Genomic DNA, 18,245 nt, shown 5'->3' on the forward strand with positions numbered 1-18,245 from the left:
GAGACATGAGCACCCCAATGTTCATCGCAGCACTGTTTATAATAGCCAGGACATGGAAGCAACCTAGATGCCCATCAGCAGACGAATGGATAAGGAAGCTGTGGTACATATACACAATGGAATATTACTCAGGCGTTGAAAAGAATTCATTTGAATCAGTTCTAATGAGATGGATGAAACTGGAGCCCATTATACAGAGTGAAGTAAGCCAGAAAGATAAAGAACATTACAGCATACTAACACATATATATGGAATTTAGAAAGATGGTAATTTTAATCCTATATGCAAAACAGAAAAAGAGACACACAGGTACAGAACAGACTTTTGGACTCTGTGGGAGAAGGTGAGGGTGGGATGTTTCGAGAGAACAGCGTGTATATTATCTATAGTGAAACAGAGCACTAGCCCAGGTGGGATGCATGAGACAAGTGCTCGGGCCTGGTGCACTGGGAAGACCCAGAGGAATCGGGTGGAGGGGGAGGTGGGAGGGGGGATGAGGATGGGGAATACATGTAAATCCATGGCTGATTCATGTCAATGTATGACAAAACCCACTGCAATGTTGTGAAATAATTAGCCTCCAACTAATAAAAATAATAACAAAGGCCTGGGTTCCGCGGTCCTAGGGCCGCGGCCACACCCACCTCCTTGGCAACCAAAGGGACGCTTTCTCCTTAGCAACCAGCGAGGCTCCCACCATGGCTGAAGAAGAGGAAGGTGCTGCCCCTGCGGAGAAAGCTATCCGGATCCAGAGGGTGTTTATAAACCTTCTGGACTCATACAGCAGCAGAAACATCGGGAAGTTTCTTTCTAACTGTGTTGTTGGGGCTTCACTTGAAGAAATTACGGAGGAGGAGGAAGAGGATGATGAAACTAAATCAGCGATGCCAGAAGCCTCCATGGCCAAACTGAAGGAAGGCACGTTCCAGATCGTGGGCACACTTTCCAAGCTGGACGTCCCCCGACCCGAGTTTGCTGTGGAGACCTACTGTGGCATCTCTCAAGAAGATCTTCTCTTGCGCCTGCTGGAATGTGATGTTATCATTTATAACATCACTGAGAACCCCCAGCAAGCGGAGGAAGCCATCTGGGCAGTCTCTGCCCTAAATGAAGAAAGCAGCCATTTCAAAAAGTGGAAGGTTTGGTCTCCACAGTGATGACCTGGGCGAGGTCCAAACCCCTGGACCCGGATGACTCTGAGGTCCCATTTACTGAAGAGGATTATCGAAGAAGAAAGCAGCATCCTAATTTTCTGGACCACATAAATGCTGAAAAAATGGTTCTCAAATTTTGGAAAAATGTCAGAAAATTCACCACTTACGTAGTGGCTGCTGGACTTCAGTATGGAATGGAAGGAGGCATCTTGCATGCTTTTTTTAAGCTAGCTTGGTTGGGTGAAGTCCCTGCATTACCAGTGTTTGGAGATGGAACAAATGTCATTCCAGCCATTCACATCCTTGATCTAGCAGGAGTGATCCAAACATCATAGACCACGTGCCGAAGCTCCACTACCTGGTGGCTGTGGATGAGTCAGTTCACACCCTGGAAGACTTTGTCAAGTGCATCAGTAAAAGTACTGGCCCTGGGAAAATCCAGAAAATACTCAAGGAAAATTCTTTCCTAACCAAGGACTTAACACAAGAGAATATTGACCACTTACTGGTCAATTTGAGGATGGAAGCACTCTTTGTGAAGGAGAATTTTAACATTCGATGGTTCGCCCAAGCCGGATTTGTGGAAAACATCAACAGCATCCTCAAAGAGTACAAGCAAAGCAGAAGATTACTGCCGATCAAGATTTGCATTCTCGGCCCTCCAGTGGTGGGAAAATCCAGCATTGCCGAAGTTTTAGCCAAATACTATAAATTGCACCACATTAAATTGAAGGATGTCATCTCTGAAGCCATAGCGAAACTGGAGGCAATCATTACACCTAAGGATGTAGTGGAAGGAGGAGAAGAAGAAGGTGAAGAGGAGGAAGAGGAGGATAACGTGGAAGATGCCCAGGAGCTCTTGGAGGGCATCAAGGAAAGCATGGACCAGAACGCAGGTCACCTGGAAGATGAATATATTATTAGATTTATGAAAGAAAAGCTAAAATCCATGCCTTGCAGGAATCAAGGTTACATTTTGGATGGATTCCCAAAGACCTATGATCAGGCCAAAGACCTGTTCAGCCAAGAGGATGAGGAGGAAGAGGAAGAAGGCAGAGGCAAAATGTTTCCCTATGATAAATTAATCATACCTGAGTTCGTGCGTTCCCTCGATGCGTCGGACGAGTTCCTCAAGGAGCGGATGATGAACCTCCCAGAGAGCGTCGTGACAGGCACCCACTACAGCCAGGACCGCTTCCTCCGGGCTCTGAGCAACTACCGGGACATCAACACGGAAGACGAGACTGTCCTCAACTACTTCGACGAACTTGAAATCCACCCGATCCATATAGATGTAGGAAGACTTGAAGATGCTCAGAACAGACTTGCCATCAAACAGCTCATCAAGGAGGTCGGGGAGCCTCGCAATTATGGTTTAACGGATGAAGAAAAGGCGGAAGAGGAGCGGAAGGCTGCTGAGGAACGGCTGGCCAAGGAGGCCATGGAGGAGGCCGAGAGAGAGCACAAGGAGGCAGTGGAGACCGCCGACAAGATCGCCTGCTGGGAGGAATGGAACAAACGACTAGAGGAAGTGAAAAGAGAAGAAAGAGAATTACTGGAGGCCCAGTCTATTCCCTTGAGAAACTATTTAATGACCTATGTTATGCCAACCTTATGCAGGGTCTGAATGAGTGTTGTAAGGTCAGACCTGATGATCCTGTTGATTTTCTGGCAGAATATCTTTTCAAGAATAATCCTGAAACACAGTAAAACTTTAAAGATATCGTGCCATGTGCTTTACCGAGCTCAAGATGAGTTTAACATAGTAAATTGAAAAACTGCTTTAAAAAAAAAAATGCTTTTCTAGTTTTGGGGAAATTCATTTTTTTCCTCCTGCAATCAAATATTTTATTAAGTAAAATCATAAAAAGCCCCAAAAAAATAATAACAAAAAAAAAAAAAGAAAGAAATAGAACTGGAAATGGAAAATTTGACTGGTTCTATGGTGGGAAAAGAGTCATTCAAGGCTATATATTGTCATGCTGCTTATTGAACTTCTGTGCAGAGTGCATCATATGAAATGCTGGGCTGGATGAATCACAAGCTGAAATCAAGATTTTCAGGGGAGATATCAACAACCACAGATATGCAGATAATACCACTCTAATGGCAGAAAGTGAAAAGGAACTAAAGAGCCTCTTGATATGGGTGGAAGAGGAGTGGAAAAAGCTGGCTTAACATTATACATTCAAAAGAGTAAGATCACGGCCTCTGGTCCCATTACTTCATGGCAAATAGATGGGGAAAATATGGAAACTGTCAGATTTTATTTTCTTGGGTTTAAAAATCACTGCAGCCATGATGACTGCTAATAATGACTGCTCATGATGACTGATAATGGTGATTGCAGCCATGAAATTAAATGATGCTTTCTCCTTGGAAGAAAAGCTATGACAAATCTAGACAGTGTATTAAAAATCAGAGACATCACTTTGCAACAAAGATTCATATAGCCAAAGCTATGGTTTTTCCAGCTGTCACATCTGGATGTGAGATTTTAACCATATAGAAGGCTGAGTGCTGAAGAATTGACACTTTTAAACTATGGTGCTGGAGAAAACTCTTGAAAGTCCCTTGGGCTGCAAAGACATCAAACCCATCAGTCCTAAAGGGGGAAATCAATCTGGAATATTCATTGGAAGGATTGATGATGAAGCTGAAGCTTCAATAATTTGTCCACCCGATGTGAAGAGCCAACTCATTAGAAAAGACTCTGATATTGGGAAAGTTTGAGGGCAGGAGGAGATGGAGACGACAGAGGATGAGATGGTAGGATGGCATCACTGACTCAATGGACATGAGTTTGAACAAACTCTGGGAGATAGTGAAGGACAGAGAAATCTGGCCTGCTGCAGCACATGGGGTCACAAAGAATCAGACACAACTTCACAACTGAACAGCAACATCTGAATTACTCTCGTATCCTCTCTATTAGTCACAAGGCAGAATGAGCCGCATATCATTTCCTCTTAATTTTGTTGAAAGGTTTAATTATCATTAGCAAATTCAAACTTAACCTTTTAAATAGATTAAGTGCTAATTATATCATTTTCCAGGCTTAGATATTGTGAGAAAAGTTCTGTTTCTAATGAATGGGAGACAACTATGCATAACTCTGTAAACACAAGCACCGCTGTACCGTGCTCAGACATTACTAAATGTCTAGATTATTGACAAAATAGCTCCAGTTAATCACTATATTTGAGAAAGTGGCATTCATTGAGAAGTAATATGTGTTGGAGTGCTCTAGCCAGAGAATCTTAGACTTATAAAGGCTTATTAATAATGTAGAATAAGGTAGAATCACTGTGCATTGTTCACCTGCATAAAGGAGCACGGCAGGTTTCCCCCATTTTCGGAAAGTTCACCTGAGACAGTTGGCTTTTACGAAGACCAACGTTTGTACTTGCTTTCACTAATGGAAATAAATCAAAAGGGGATTTTTATTTTATAAAAAGAAATCCATTATCATACTGAAGCTGGTGTGCTTCTGCAATATTTTTCCATCTTTTATTGAAGTATAGTTAATTTACAATGCTATGTTACTTTCAGCTGTGCACTAAAGTGGTAAAGTGGTTTATATATATATATATATATATATATATATATATATATATAGAGAGAGAGAGAGAGAGAGAGAGAGAGAGAGAGTCTGAAAAAGAACACATATGTGTGTGATTTAGTATGTGTGTTCTTTTTTGGATCATTTTCCATAATAGGTTACCATTACTATAGCAATGCTGGTTGTTTGTAAAAGTAATGTGGCATACCTTTAATTTTCAAAAAAGAAAAAACAAACAAACAAACAAAGAAACAGACACTTGTACTGCTGAAGTATATAATGCTGCATCTGAGAGAAGCCTGAAACAAATTGGGCACCATTTTCTTGAAGGACAAAGTGAATCATTAAGAGTGCAGGCAATTTTCTTATCTATAGATCCAAGCATGCTATAGACAATAGTGTTTCATTTGTAAGAAACTAAGGCTGACTTTTATGCCCTAGATTGGAAGTTTGTAAGGAAGCTGTTGGCTTCCCAGTGGCCCAATGGTAAAGAATCGTCCTGCCAAACAGAAGATGTGAGTTCAATCCTTGGGTTGGGAAGATCCCCTGAGGAAGGATATGGCAACCCACTCCAATATTCTAGCCTGGGAAATCCCTTGGACAGAGGAGCCTGGCAGGCTGCAGTCCACAGGTTTGCAAAGAGTCAGACATGACTTAGGGACTAAACAGCAGCAGCCAAGGAAGTTGAATTCCAGTGTAATAGCTCCTGACCCACTTTATGGGGGAAAAACATGTGATGTGAGACAAGTAAATTACTAAACCTCTCATCTTCAATTTGCTTCTCTGTTAAGTGGAGATAATGATAATGATAACGATAATGGAACCACTAGTTTAGTACATGTATAAGTCAACTGAAGTGAATGTGTCTGATACATAAGAAGAGGTTCTTTCATGTAAATATGTGTATCAGACCTAAAAGAGCTACAACTTTAGTACTAAATCATAAATTTTTGTCTTGATATTAGTGAAAGATGCTTACCCTATTTAAAAATGGTTCCTCAAGTCTTGATCTGGAAAATGGGAATATTTTCTTTATATTCAAGAAAATCTGTGAACCATAAGCTTATTGAAGAAAATAGAGTAAATTAAGAGTAATTTCAAATTTTCTGCTGCATTTTTTGTTTTAATAATTATAGACTATGGATTATTATTTCTTCCTTTTGTGGGTGTCACTCATTTTTCTTTGGGTAAATTCATAGTGCAAATCAAAATTCAGGTGTTATTCCTACATGCAACTGTCTCTCCATTGTGTATCTACCTAAGAATTTCTATCCCTTGTTTTTGCTACCACAGGCTAAGCAAACATAGGAGTTCTGCCATCATAGTCCTGTGAAAACGCCCATTTCATCCAAAGACATATATGAAGAACTTGGTAAAGTACCAGTGAGGCTCTGGAGAAAAACATATTCTACAATCACCAAACTGGGGGTTTATAGCTCTTCTTTCCATTGCTGATTCTGAAGTTATAATCATGAACGCTGAAACATTGGGAAAGTACATTAAAGATATCAATATTAAATAAACAACAGTTGCTAGTTTCTGGGTCTTTTTTCTTTATTGTTTTTGTTAATGACATGGAAAGTTTCTTAGATTGCATTCAAACTTTACGACAGGTATAGCCCTTCCTAAGTATTTAACTCATCACTTTCTAGGCACCATGAACAGCCTAAGTTACTCTCCTAGTCAGCAAAACTTTCACTGCATTTTTCACCTCTGCATTTCTAACTGTGTATATGATAGGATTTAACATGGGAGTGAGGATTGCAAAGAACATAGCCACAAATTTGTCCACAGGATAAGTAGCCACAGGACGCATGTAGGTGAATATACAAGGGGCAAAAAAGAGTACCACTACTGTAAAGTGGGAGCCACATGTAGAGAGGGCTTTGTGTCGTCCTTTAGAGTTGTGGAATTTCAAGGAGTTCAGGATGACTATGTAGGAGATGAGAAGCAGGACAAAGATGAGAAAGCACATGCCCCCTGTGTTAGCTGCCACCACAATTCCAAGTGTGCAGGTGTGGCTGCAGGATAGTTTTAACAGTGAGAAGAAATCACACATAAAGTGGTCAATAAGATTTGAGCCACAGAAGGTCAAGTCCATGGTGAAAGGAATCTGCACCATGGCATGCAGGATCCCCCCAGTCCAGGCCACCACCACCAGGAGCTGGCAGAGCCCCTGTCGCATGATGGCCGTGTAGTGCAGAGGCTTGCAGATGGCCACGTGGCGGTCATAGGCCATGACAGTGAGAACGATGGTCTCTGACGCTCCCAGGAAGTGCTCCATGAAGAGCTGAGTCAGGCAGCCACCCCAGGAGATGGTTCTCCTCCAGTGCAGCAGGTCAGTGATTATTTTGGGGGTGGTGACAGAGCTGAAGGAGGCATCTATGAAGGACAAGTGCATGAGAAAGAAGTACATGGAAGCAGAAAGTGTGGGACTGAGGGAAATGGTGATGACAATGAGCAGGTTGGCCAACACGGTAAACAGGAAAATGAGCAAAAAGACAATGAAGAGCATTTTCTGCGAGTGTGGATTCTGTGTGAATCCCAGGAGAACAAATTCAGTCACATTGTTGGGAGGCATTGAGACATCTATTTAGGAAGTAACACTTTCCTGGGGACTAGGTTACCTACAAAGAATAAAGAATGATATTTATTAATCATGAAATAATTTAGCCTGAATTTCTTAGGGAAACAACAACAACAACAACAAAAACTGCAGGCACTGTAACTGTTGAGCTTGTCCTTGGCACTTTGCTTCTGTGCTTGTTTCAAATCTTTCTTACTTTTTCTGTGATGCTTTCTATCCCTTCAGACACATAGAGTTAGTCACCTGTAAAATAGCTATAGGGCAATATTTGATGTGTAATTTACAAAGAAAATACTGGGTTATCTACATGAGATCTGGGGTTTCATTCTGATTCCAAGTCCATTTGATTCTGCAAAGTCATCTTTACAGCCCATGCTTTTGAGACCTCCTTTTTGTCTATGAGATTACAAATTGAAATTTTCAGTTATATCTTATAAGTTTTGTAGAAGGAAATGGCAACCTACTCCAGTATTCCTGCCTGGAAAATCCCATGGACAGAAGAACCTGGTGGGCTACAGTCTATGGGGTCGCAAGTGTCAGACACAACTTAGTGACTAACCCTTATAAGTTTAGAACTGCCTCAAAGAGGTGAGAATTGTTCCTTCTCCATGACAACTCACACTTGAACCCTCAGCTGTATATGTGGAAGGAAAGACACTGTTAATAAATATCTATAATATTAGGGAGCTTAGGGCATGTGCATAAGTCACTGCTGTCTCTGGTGACTGAACACATAGCACTTAGCATGATGTCTGCAGTGTCTGAACCTATTAGGTGATGAGTAAATGCTTGGCAAGTTGCCATTTGCCATGGGTGAAATATGTCTGCATTCTGAGACCATAAACAGGAGAAAATCAAGTGTTCTTTTTCTCCTGCTCTATTTATCGTCACTTTCTACTTAATGAGAAACTGAAGTAAATGCTTGAAAGGAAGCTGCACTCCTCTTGTATAGTTTCTAACACATGGTATGGGGTAATTATGAACATATTTAGTTGCCTCTTGGAAATAGCATGTTACTGGGTCATTTTATTTTCAAAGTAATTAAGGCATTTTAATTGATTTTTTTTATTTTTCAAGACTCTTCCACATACAATTAAACATAGACATATTCAGTAAATGTATACCTTCTATACACATGAACTAAAAAAAAACCTGTTGCATCCATGTTTCAGAACAAGAGGATCTTTCTAGCAAAAAATCATTATTTCCAAGGTTTAAAATAAAAATTTAATGTGGAGAATGAATATTAGAGATTGATAAAGCTAAAAAAAATGGTTAAAGCATGTGGATATAAACAAAATATTCTGATGTCACTTTTTATTATGCTATGATAATCACTATAAACAAAATGTTGAACTGCCATATTAAAGTACATGTCTAATTGTTATTAAAAATTAATGTAGAGAATAGGGGGAAATAATCTGTAAGGTAAGATAGAGATAGATAATTTACTGTACATATATCCATATTTATATAGCCTAACACATATATAATCTATTGTTATAAATAGCTACTACAAGTTCAATTATTCAACACATACTTATTGGATACTTGCTATGTATATTAATGTATCTTTGTTCACACAGAGTCATAAAAAGTGTCTCTGATCAGTGTCTTTACTTCCTGAAATTTCATTACCAAACAGCAGTGAAGCATCCATCCATGGTAGGAATGAGCTTCCCACTCCTTTCTGTTTCTGCTACATGCGTCCCCGTGTCCTTCTCCATCTTCCCACAGCATCCATCATCCATCATTCCTCTTTACAAGACACAACATTACTAACAGAATGAGAAATTTAAGGACATAATTTTCCCAAAGAAAAAAGAAGATAAAACATAAATACAATAAAATGTATTCGGCAAACATTACTTCCTTTCCTAAATAAACAGATATAGACCTTTATTACCTGTTATCCAAAATGAAAATTTTGTACTTATGAGGAAACAAAGTGAAGTAGCTTAATTTCATTCTTGGATTCTGATGTGGGATTCCCCTAACAGACCAGAAGTTGATATAGTGTGTATAAAATAAGAATGACATAATTATAAATGTGTTTTAGATAGTAGATATGAAGAAATAGATACTACCACTTCATTCATCTTTGGTTCCATGGTATCCTTTCTAGGAATAAATGCTAATGGAGAATGATTTTAAAGGAGAAAAATCATTATTCATAACTATGTCCAACACAATTATTAAATGGAAATTTTAGAAATGACAGGGAATGTTCAACATTGGAGAAATGGATTTCCTGATTAATGTGTAGCTTTTAATAGAGAGCTTTTTTTAATTATATAATATCATAGGTACATTCTCTAATGAGAAGAACATTGTACATGCAATTTTTAACTTTGTAATTATTATGACTAATTTAGTCCTAATTTTGTATAATACTAATTTAAAATTATACCAATAAAAAAGAGTACAAAACAGCTTTACTTCTAAGTTAGTGGTATTACACTTGAGTATCTCTCTCTTGATGTATATATGGATTTAAATAACAGGTGAGGATGACGATTGATAATATTTGTAAGACTCATTTAAACCTGAGAGTCTATGATTATATCATTTCCTGGAAAAGAAATTCTCACCTATGAGTGTATCTGACATAGGTCCATGGTCTGGGCCCCAGGCAGCTGTTAGTTCACAAAGAATGAAATAAAATTATAAGATTTAAAAGTGCCAACTAGCTCAGTCACAATAAGGGTCTCTGTTGATTTATAAAGGGGACATTTGCATAAGCCTTGAAAGTACCACCCTGTATGCTTGCAGATTCTGTAAAGTTTCTTAGCTGTGGCTAATAGGGCCTCGAGAGGATTTCTCCATCATTATCGGACCTTGCCAAAAACCCAATTAATTTCTGTAAGTTAACTGAACATCAGAGAACTTTTATAAAATTCATCTTTAATTTTGAAGTCCTCCTTGAGTATACATGAAGATAAAGCCCAATGGCAAGAGGGAAAAAAAAGTTGTTCACTTGTTAATTTAGGTATTTGATAACATTCGAACTTAATATGGGAGCTTCCCTGGTGACTAAGTGGTAAAAGAATCTGCCTGCCAATGCAAGAGACTCAGGTTCAGTCCCTGAATCGAGAAGGTCCCTTGGAGAAGGGAATGGCAACCCACCCAAGTATTCTTGCCTGGAAAAGTCCCATGGACTGAGGAGTCTAGCAGGCTATATAGTCCATGAGGTCGAAAAGAGTCAGACACGACTGAGTGAGCAAGAGCTTAAAATGAAGCCTAAATAGTTGTTATTATATTAGTTAAGCGTTCAGGTGGCTAATTGTCTGCTTTAAACATTTTATTATAATATTTTGAATTGCTATTTGGATTTTTACTACCATTCATGCAAATCATAATTTTTGCATTTTTTTTTTCAGATAGATATTAAGGAATCATTATGAACCCTATCCTGTGAAGTCCAGTTTACAGTACTTCTTCATTTTTCTGGTGCCAATTCTTGAATTAAGTTAGCATGATAATAATGAAAAACAATTCCATCCTTTAATTATACTCAGAAATAATAAAATGCATTTATTTCAGTTTTTTAAATTTAATTGTACAATATCCATATGAAATAGAAAAAATAAGCAGTAATATTCACAATTTATAGCAAGGGACTATAAGACAGTGAGTAAGAGTGCCATTTGCCAAGAGGAAGTAGTAAGAAGCCAGACCACTAAGTCCTGGGTCAGGATTTTCATAATTAAATTACTGTTTTACTACTGAAGTGGCATAACATGTTTATGCTGCCACCAAATGTAAGGCTTTCACTATTATATACTAAAATAAATAAAAACCAATATTAGAAATTATTTTGTAAATATATTTAATTCAATTCAACTCAGGAATATTCCTGTATAGAAACAATCTTACTTACCATGCCCAAATATAAATACATTAATGATCTGAGTCTAGAAAATGTGGTCACTCTGAGCAGGTTGTGTCATAAAGCAAAGGAGTTTAATAAAATTGAAACCATATGACTAAACCTATTTGACTAGACACACCAATACTATAGTGCTATACTAATATTGTGATAGCAGTTGCCAAAGTCAGTCTGAATGAGGATTTTAAACTATCTACATAACTATAAGGGATAAGGTTTTTGCTGGAGTGTTTTCATGAAAATGTCCTGATCTTGGCTTTCAATACTGGACTGAAAGCCAGAGTCGGGGTCAGAGAATTAAAATAAACTAACTCAAACCATCATTATCAACTTCATAAAAGACTGAAATCCATTCACAATTGCCCATTAAGTCATCCATCCAGTTTCTACCTAAATAGCTACAACTCTAGGTGGAAGGATTGCTTTGGAATCCCTACACATGTCTAGTGTAACACGCCAAACCCTAGTGAAGCATAAAAGGGAAAGAGAGTGGAAAGAAAGAAAAAGTGAAAGTGTCAGTAGCTCAGTCATGCCCAGCTCTTGTGACTCCATGAACTGTGTGTAGCCCACCAGGTTCCTCTGTCCATGGAATTACCCAGGCAAGAATACTGACGTGGGTAGCCATTTCTTTCTCCAGGGAATCTTCCTGACCCAGGGACTGAACCTGGGTCTCCTGCATTGCAGGTGGATTCTTTACCATTTGAGCCACGAGAGAAGCCCTTAAATGTGAGTTACAGTGTGTGCATGTGTGCTCAGTCATTTCTGACTCTTTGCAGCCCCATGGATTGTAGCCAGCCAGGTTTCTCTGCCCATGAAATTTTCTAGGCAAGAATACTGGATTAGGTTGCATTTTCCTCCTACAGGGAATCTTCCTGACCCAGGGACTGAGTTTGGATCTCTTGCTACTCTTGCGTTGGTATGCAGATTCTTTAGAACTAGTGTCACCTGGGAAGCGCAGAGAGAGTGGAGTTAAGTCTAAATCAGTGAAGGTTATCAATGAAAATGATTTTCCAAAAGAAGAGCTCCTGGAGCCTTATCAGGAAAGTCTGTTTACAGAATACAAATCCAAGGACAGAGTGGTCTAAAACCTCAGAGAGATAGCAACACAGATTCTCAAACTTGAATGATTAACGAGAATGAAAGTAGGAGAAATTATATATGGATCTTATTATAGTTTATCAGAAACTAGCTGAGGTACAGTTTGACCTTTGATAGGTTCAGGGACTAATTTCATAAAAACCAAGTATAATAGTTGCTTACAAGAAATGGTAAAGTTTTGAGAGTCGGACTGTGTTCTCATATCTTTTCCATGTTTACTTCTAATTGAAGTAGAATCAAATACAGCAATATTTATGGCAATAAATATATTGCCTTGGGCAGAATCACAGAACTTGGAAGCATGCTCCAATTTACCTAAAGAAACTACCTATAGAAATAAATTAAAGAAGATGATAGCATAGTGAGAAATAAAACTCTTGTCTCCTGATCCTGAGTCTAGTATCTTACTCTCCATCATATTCTCATAACCATAATATGCTTGCTAAACATTGTTACATCATGAAGTCCAATGATTTCTTCAATAGAATATATGATATCCATGTTGCGGGAGGCTGCATCTTCTGTCAAAAGAGGAAACTATAAAAACACCTATGACAAATACAAACCCTGCATTTTGGTAGGCAACTTCATTTCTGAAAACTTCCAGGATTCATTCATTATAGAGTCTTATAAGTTATGTATTTGTTTAGCTGAGAAATGCAGTCTTTAGTCAACTGTGTAGTAATGATTCCTGTTTTCTTTTTATATATCCCATACAAATAATCTCCTAAAGCAGTTTTCAACAGGATTCCGGATTCAGGGAACCAAGTGTAAAGCTAACTTTCTAATGGTGAAGTGCTATATGAACACGTTTTCCTGTGTGCTTTTGAAAAACACCTGCTTTTACTTGCTACTAATTGTTAACCTCATAGGGTATCACTTCCTATGGTATATAAACAAAATTATTTTTTAAATACCAAACCATAATCAAATGCCAGTCCTAAGGAGTTCTGTTTAGCGCAAACTTAACAGGATGTAGAGTAAGAATATTTGGGTTGAAAGCTGACTTACATGCTTTATGATCTAATTATCTATCTTTCTAATTTTTCATTTTTTTTTCTATAAAATAAGAACACTAAATTTTAATTGTATAAAGTTGTGAGTATTTGAAAACACTTTAAAATTTTTACATCAGTTTAGATAGAGTACAACTAGCTTACAACAGCTGACAAATTGAGCCTAACAAAACAATAAGCCCAATACAATTTTAAATATTAAGTATATAAGATGTGTGTCAAGAGAGTAATGACAACTATTTTTTTTTAATTATTTTACATTCCACATCATCATAGATACCGGTAAATCACACAAATTTCTGAGTACCAACTATGTATACACACACAACTATATATACAACTATGTATACATACATCTTTGTAATTAGAAAGAAACATTTTTAATTACTAAAAAGAAAGAGATTATAATGAGACACTGACTCTTTTTTTAAATCCTGTGAAATGCTTGAAAAACGATCAAATTTGAATTTAGGAGAATGAGGATACAAAAATATTTCGCTGACACTGGGTGAACTGTTTAACTTTTTTGAACTTTATTGTTCTTCATCTGTGAAATGGGAATGATCATAATAATCTGACCTTGCAGAGATACTGTTAGTGTTCGGTGAGAAGTATGGGAATAATCAAAATAACACCTACCTTGCAGAGGTGCTATTAGTGTCAGGTAAGAAGGGGGAAAATCTTCTAGTAATAAAATATAAAATGTAAAGATCATGAAAGAATTAAACCCTTCATGTTAGATCATTTCTAATCTGAAATTTTACATTGGGTTAATAACATTCTAATGGCATTTTTGCACTCTGTATACCTTACCATGTAGATATAGGATTTAATCTGGGAATAAAAGAGTATAGAATACTGCTATGGCTTTGTCCATGGGAAAAGTAGCCCCTGTTTCAGACACATAACAATACAGGGCACAGAGAACAAGACAACAGTTGTGGTGTGGGAGCTACAGGTAGTCAGGGCTTTTCTCCTTCCTGTAGAACCCTGAGTCTTCAAGGAGTCCAGGATGACCATGTAGGATACCACCTACGTTACAAATGATCACAGGAGTTACCCCACCATGGAGCAACCAAGAGGAACATGTCAGTGCAGGAAAGTTGTATCAGGGGAAATGTCACACATGAATGATCCATGAGGTTGGGGCCATGGAGCAGGAGTCAGAGAGTGACTAGGATCTGTCCAACTGAGTGGAGCAAAGCCTTGCCTGACACACGCCCACCGGGAGGCAGCATGTGCGGTGGTCCATGATAGGCACATGGTGCAGAGGTCTGCAGATGGCCATGTAGTGGTCACAGGCACAATGGCAAGGAGGGCAGTCTCTGAAGCTGGCAAGAAATAAAAGTTCAAAAAAGAGCTGTGCCATGCAGGCCCTGAAGGAGACAGCTTTTGAATCAGACAGCAAATCAGCTAGCATTTTAGGGATTATGGAAGAATAGCAGGCATCTATCAAGGATCAGAGGCCAGGAAGAAATATATTGTGAAGTCCAAAGTCTGGCCACAGATTTAGTACCATAGTGAGAAGGTTTCCCTTGACAGTGACAATGTAGGTGATAAGTAAGAGTGAAAATAGAATTCTCTATATCTGAGGAAATGGTACAAATCCCATTGTCATGAATTTGGTCTCCTTCATCTCATGTTCTTCAGTTTCAATGCTGAAGATCAATTCCGAGATGGAGAATTAGCCTGTAAAGGTAATGTTTTCAATAGTAAGATGATGAGAAATTCAGTTCAAATCATTTTACAAATAGATGCTCTTTTTCTCCATGCTCTGCTGAAGAAGAAACTACATTTTCTAGTTTATAAAAGAGCAAACTTTTGAAGCCATTTAATTCAACTGATAGCAAGGACACTTGGAGCCTTCTTCCACATCTTCTAACAAGTGGCCCCTGGGTCTTTGCTAGAGGGGCATTCAGGCTCAGAGAACTCACCATACAATAAATCTGATTGCTCCCCAACCAGTAAGAAATATTGAATATCTTCTTTAAACATTAAAAAAAAAAATGCTTGTACAGAAATTTGTTCTGTTTCTGCAAGCTGTTTTTGCACAGGTTAAATCTAATTCAGTATCCTCTTCCAATTAAAAATCACTCAGATAAGTGTGAGGGACAAGGTCTGTACCTGTCATTTTCACACATTTATTTATCAGTATACTTGATTAAGTGTCTGACTCATGTGTGCTCAGTCCCTTCATTGTGTCTGACTCTTTGTGACCTATGGACTGTAGCTGCCCACCAGGCTCCTCTGTCCATGGGATTCTCCAGGCAAGAGTACTGAAGAGGGTTGCCATGCCCTCTTATAGGGGATCTTCTTGACCCAGGGATTGAACCTGCATCTCTTATGTCTCCTGCATTGGTAGGTGGGTTCTTTACCACTAGCACCACCTAGGAAGCCCCTCTGACTCATTTTATCTGTTCAATAAAATTAAGTAAATAAATAAGTTGGGAGATTCTTATTTACCCTGTGTTTTTCTTTTTTTCCCAGCTAACTCCCAACATGGAGTTTACTCTTTTACTTCAAAAAAATTGAATGAATGATTGGAATTAAAATTATATATACTCTTTTTACCCATTATGATTTCTCAGTCTCTCCACCCTGAGAAGGTCTCTTCCCTGGTCTGTTCCAATCAGCTCCCTTACCTCCAAGTCAAGAGGTAGTACTAGCTGAATATTAAAGGGCAGAGGAGGAAAAAAGAAGAAATGTCACAGGGTTTACTGTCCTGGTTCCTGTTGTGGTTTGTCAATGGTTGGGTGCCTTTAACTGAGGCTGCACCCTCTAGGGTGGACCTCTGGGTTTCTGAGATCTCTCTCCCCTTGATCTTCCAGGCCCCATTGTGGTGATGGCTTCCTAACTTCTGGATGTTGAATCATCTGCAATTAGTTTATCTCAATTTTATTCATACCTTGATAGGTTATCATATTAAACTCTTAATCTTCCATTTTAGATATGCTGTTTCTTGTCAGGTTTCTAATGGATGCAGAAAGTTGCATTTTTTCCTTTGTAAAAATATGAATGAGAAAATAGTTTTCCCTTCAATAAATGTTCAGTTCAGTTCAGTTCAGTCACTCAGTCGTGTCTGACTCTTTGTGACCCCATGAACCATAGCACGCCAGGCCTCCCTGTCCATCACCAACTCCCAGAGTCCACCCAAACCCTTGTCCATTGAGTCAGTGATGCCATCCAACCATCTTATCCTCTGTCATCCCCTTCTCCTCCTGCCCTCAATCTTTCCCAGCTTCAGGGTCTTTTCAAAATGAGTCAGCTCTTCACATCAGGTGTCCAAAGTATTGGAGTTTCAGCTTCAACATCAGTCCTTCCAATGAACACCCAGGACTGATCTCCTTTAGGATGGACTGGTTGAATCTCCTTGCAATCAAGAAATGTATTTTATTTATAAAGTATCTGTAATTCTTTTGATATATAGCTATTAAATACATTTTAACTTTTGTCAGGAAAAGCCTTATAAAGACTAAAAGGTAACACAAAGATTACTGGGTGTCTTCAGTAGAAAACTGTGTGTTATCTGTTGAACTCTCTTTAGAGTTATGCATGTGAAATAAAATTCATATTTCATGGTAAGACGAGAAAAAATTAAGCATAAAAATGCTTTGGCTCCTCTCTGCCTGCACTGTGCATTGTGTATCTGCATTATGAAGGGGCTAAATCTCACCCATGCCCAGGAATACCTGCTCAACCATAAACAGCATCCTCCTCCTAGTATCAGCAAGATAACTCCCAAAAAGGTAGCATTCTTTCTTGAGCTATTAAAGTGTCATGTGACCCACCATGATGACCTTTATATCTGGATTGTATAAACTGTCAATAATTAGTCATGTGGTGTACAATCCTCTTTCTCAAAAAACCTTAGGAATATGTATAACTGTGCCTTGACTTCTAATGGGTGGAATTGCTTGCAGAACTTTCTGAGATGCACTTTCAAGGTTATAATCCTCCTGTTTGGCTCAAATAAAAATTTTCAATTCTTTTTTAGATCAACTGATTAATTTTTCACAGGCCTGTAATTCTATTGGGTTTTTGCTTTTTACTGCCTTTTGGTATTTTAAAACTAAGTTGTAGAAACAAATGGCATTCAAATAACTGTTGCCCATGGAAATAAAATGTTGTCTGGAGGAAATTTGATTGATTTCCCTGACCATTGCAAAATAGATAGTTTTGCTTCCATTGTTAAGTTGATTTCTCTTTCCTGACTGAACAATGTAAGGGGGATATATTAGATGATCCATTAGTTTGATTATATCATACTGCTTGTTCATTCATTAACAAGTGAGTTAACAAATCTTTGTTATGTGTTCATTTTATGTTTTATGAGAGTATGATTTCATTTTTTAAAGTTCTTTTCCTTTGATATTAAAATTTTAAAATATAATTCTGAGATTTAAGCTAAAAATTTCCTTAAAAATCTATATATTCTTACTCCATGTGTTATTATAACATTGGGCTGATGTTTTATTTTATTTGAGATCTGTTTCTATTTAATCAATTTGTAAAAGTCTCCTTTAAATCTTGCTTGGAAGTCAAATGTTCCAACAGTACTTTCTCATCTCTGTTTCTATTTCTGTGGTATTCGGAATATTACAAGTTATGAGTTAGCTATGGACTAAGGCAAATAAGCCTACTTCCCTCTTAAAAAAATATTATTTGGTAAGTTATAAAACTCCTTGTGAATATGAGAGATTATTATGATGAGCAATGATCCCAAACCTAATATTGAGTGCTCCATAGAGAACTTCAACCTTGTGCCCCAGGACATATAGTTAGCGAGGAGCAGACTTGAAGGCACAATTTAACACTGCATTCAGTGTAAGACCCAGAGGGATTGGGTGGAGAGGGAGGTGGGAGGGGGGATCGGGATGCGGAATACCTGTAAATTCATGACTGATTCAGTCAATGTATGACAAAACCCACTACAATACT

General features: G+C 38.2%; 1 protein-coding gene and 1 pseudogene across 1 annotated transcript; one reads left to right on the forward strand and one right to left on the reverse strand.

Moving 5' to 3' along the window:
• The first annotated feature begins 699 nt into the window (after positions 1–699).
• Positions 700–2,865, forward strand: LOC122674475 (annotated as a pseudogene).
• A 3,518-nt stretch (positions 2,866–6,383) lies between these two features.
• LOC122674476 (olfactory receptor 140-like) lies at positions 6,384–7,304 on the reverse strand. The gene has a single exon (XM_043872838.1). The coding sequence runs from the start codon at positions 7,296–7,298 to the stop codon at positions 6,384–6,386; it is 915 nt and encodes a 304-aa protein (XP_043728773.1). The 5' UTR covers positions 7,299–7,304.
• Between the last annotated feature and the right edge of the window lie 10,941 nt (positions 7,305–18,245).

This window comes from Cervus elaphus, chromosome 18 (genome assembly GCF_910594005.1).
Source record: "Cervus elaphus chromosome 18, mCerEla1.1, whole genome shotgun sequence".
Lineage (NCBI taxonomy): Eukaryota > Metazoa > Chordata > Mammalia > Artiodactyla > Cervidae > Cervus > Cervus elaphus.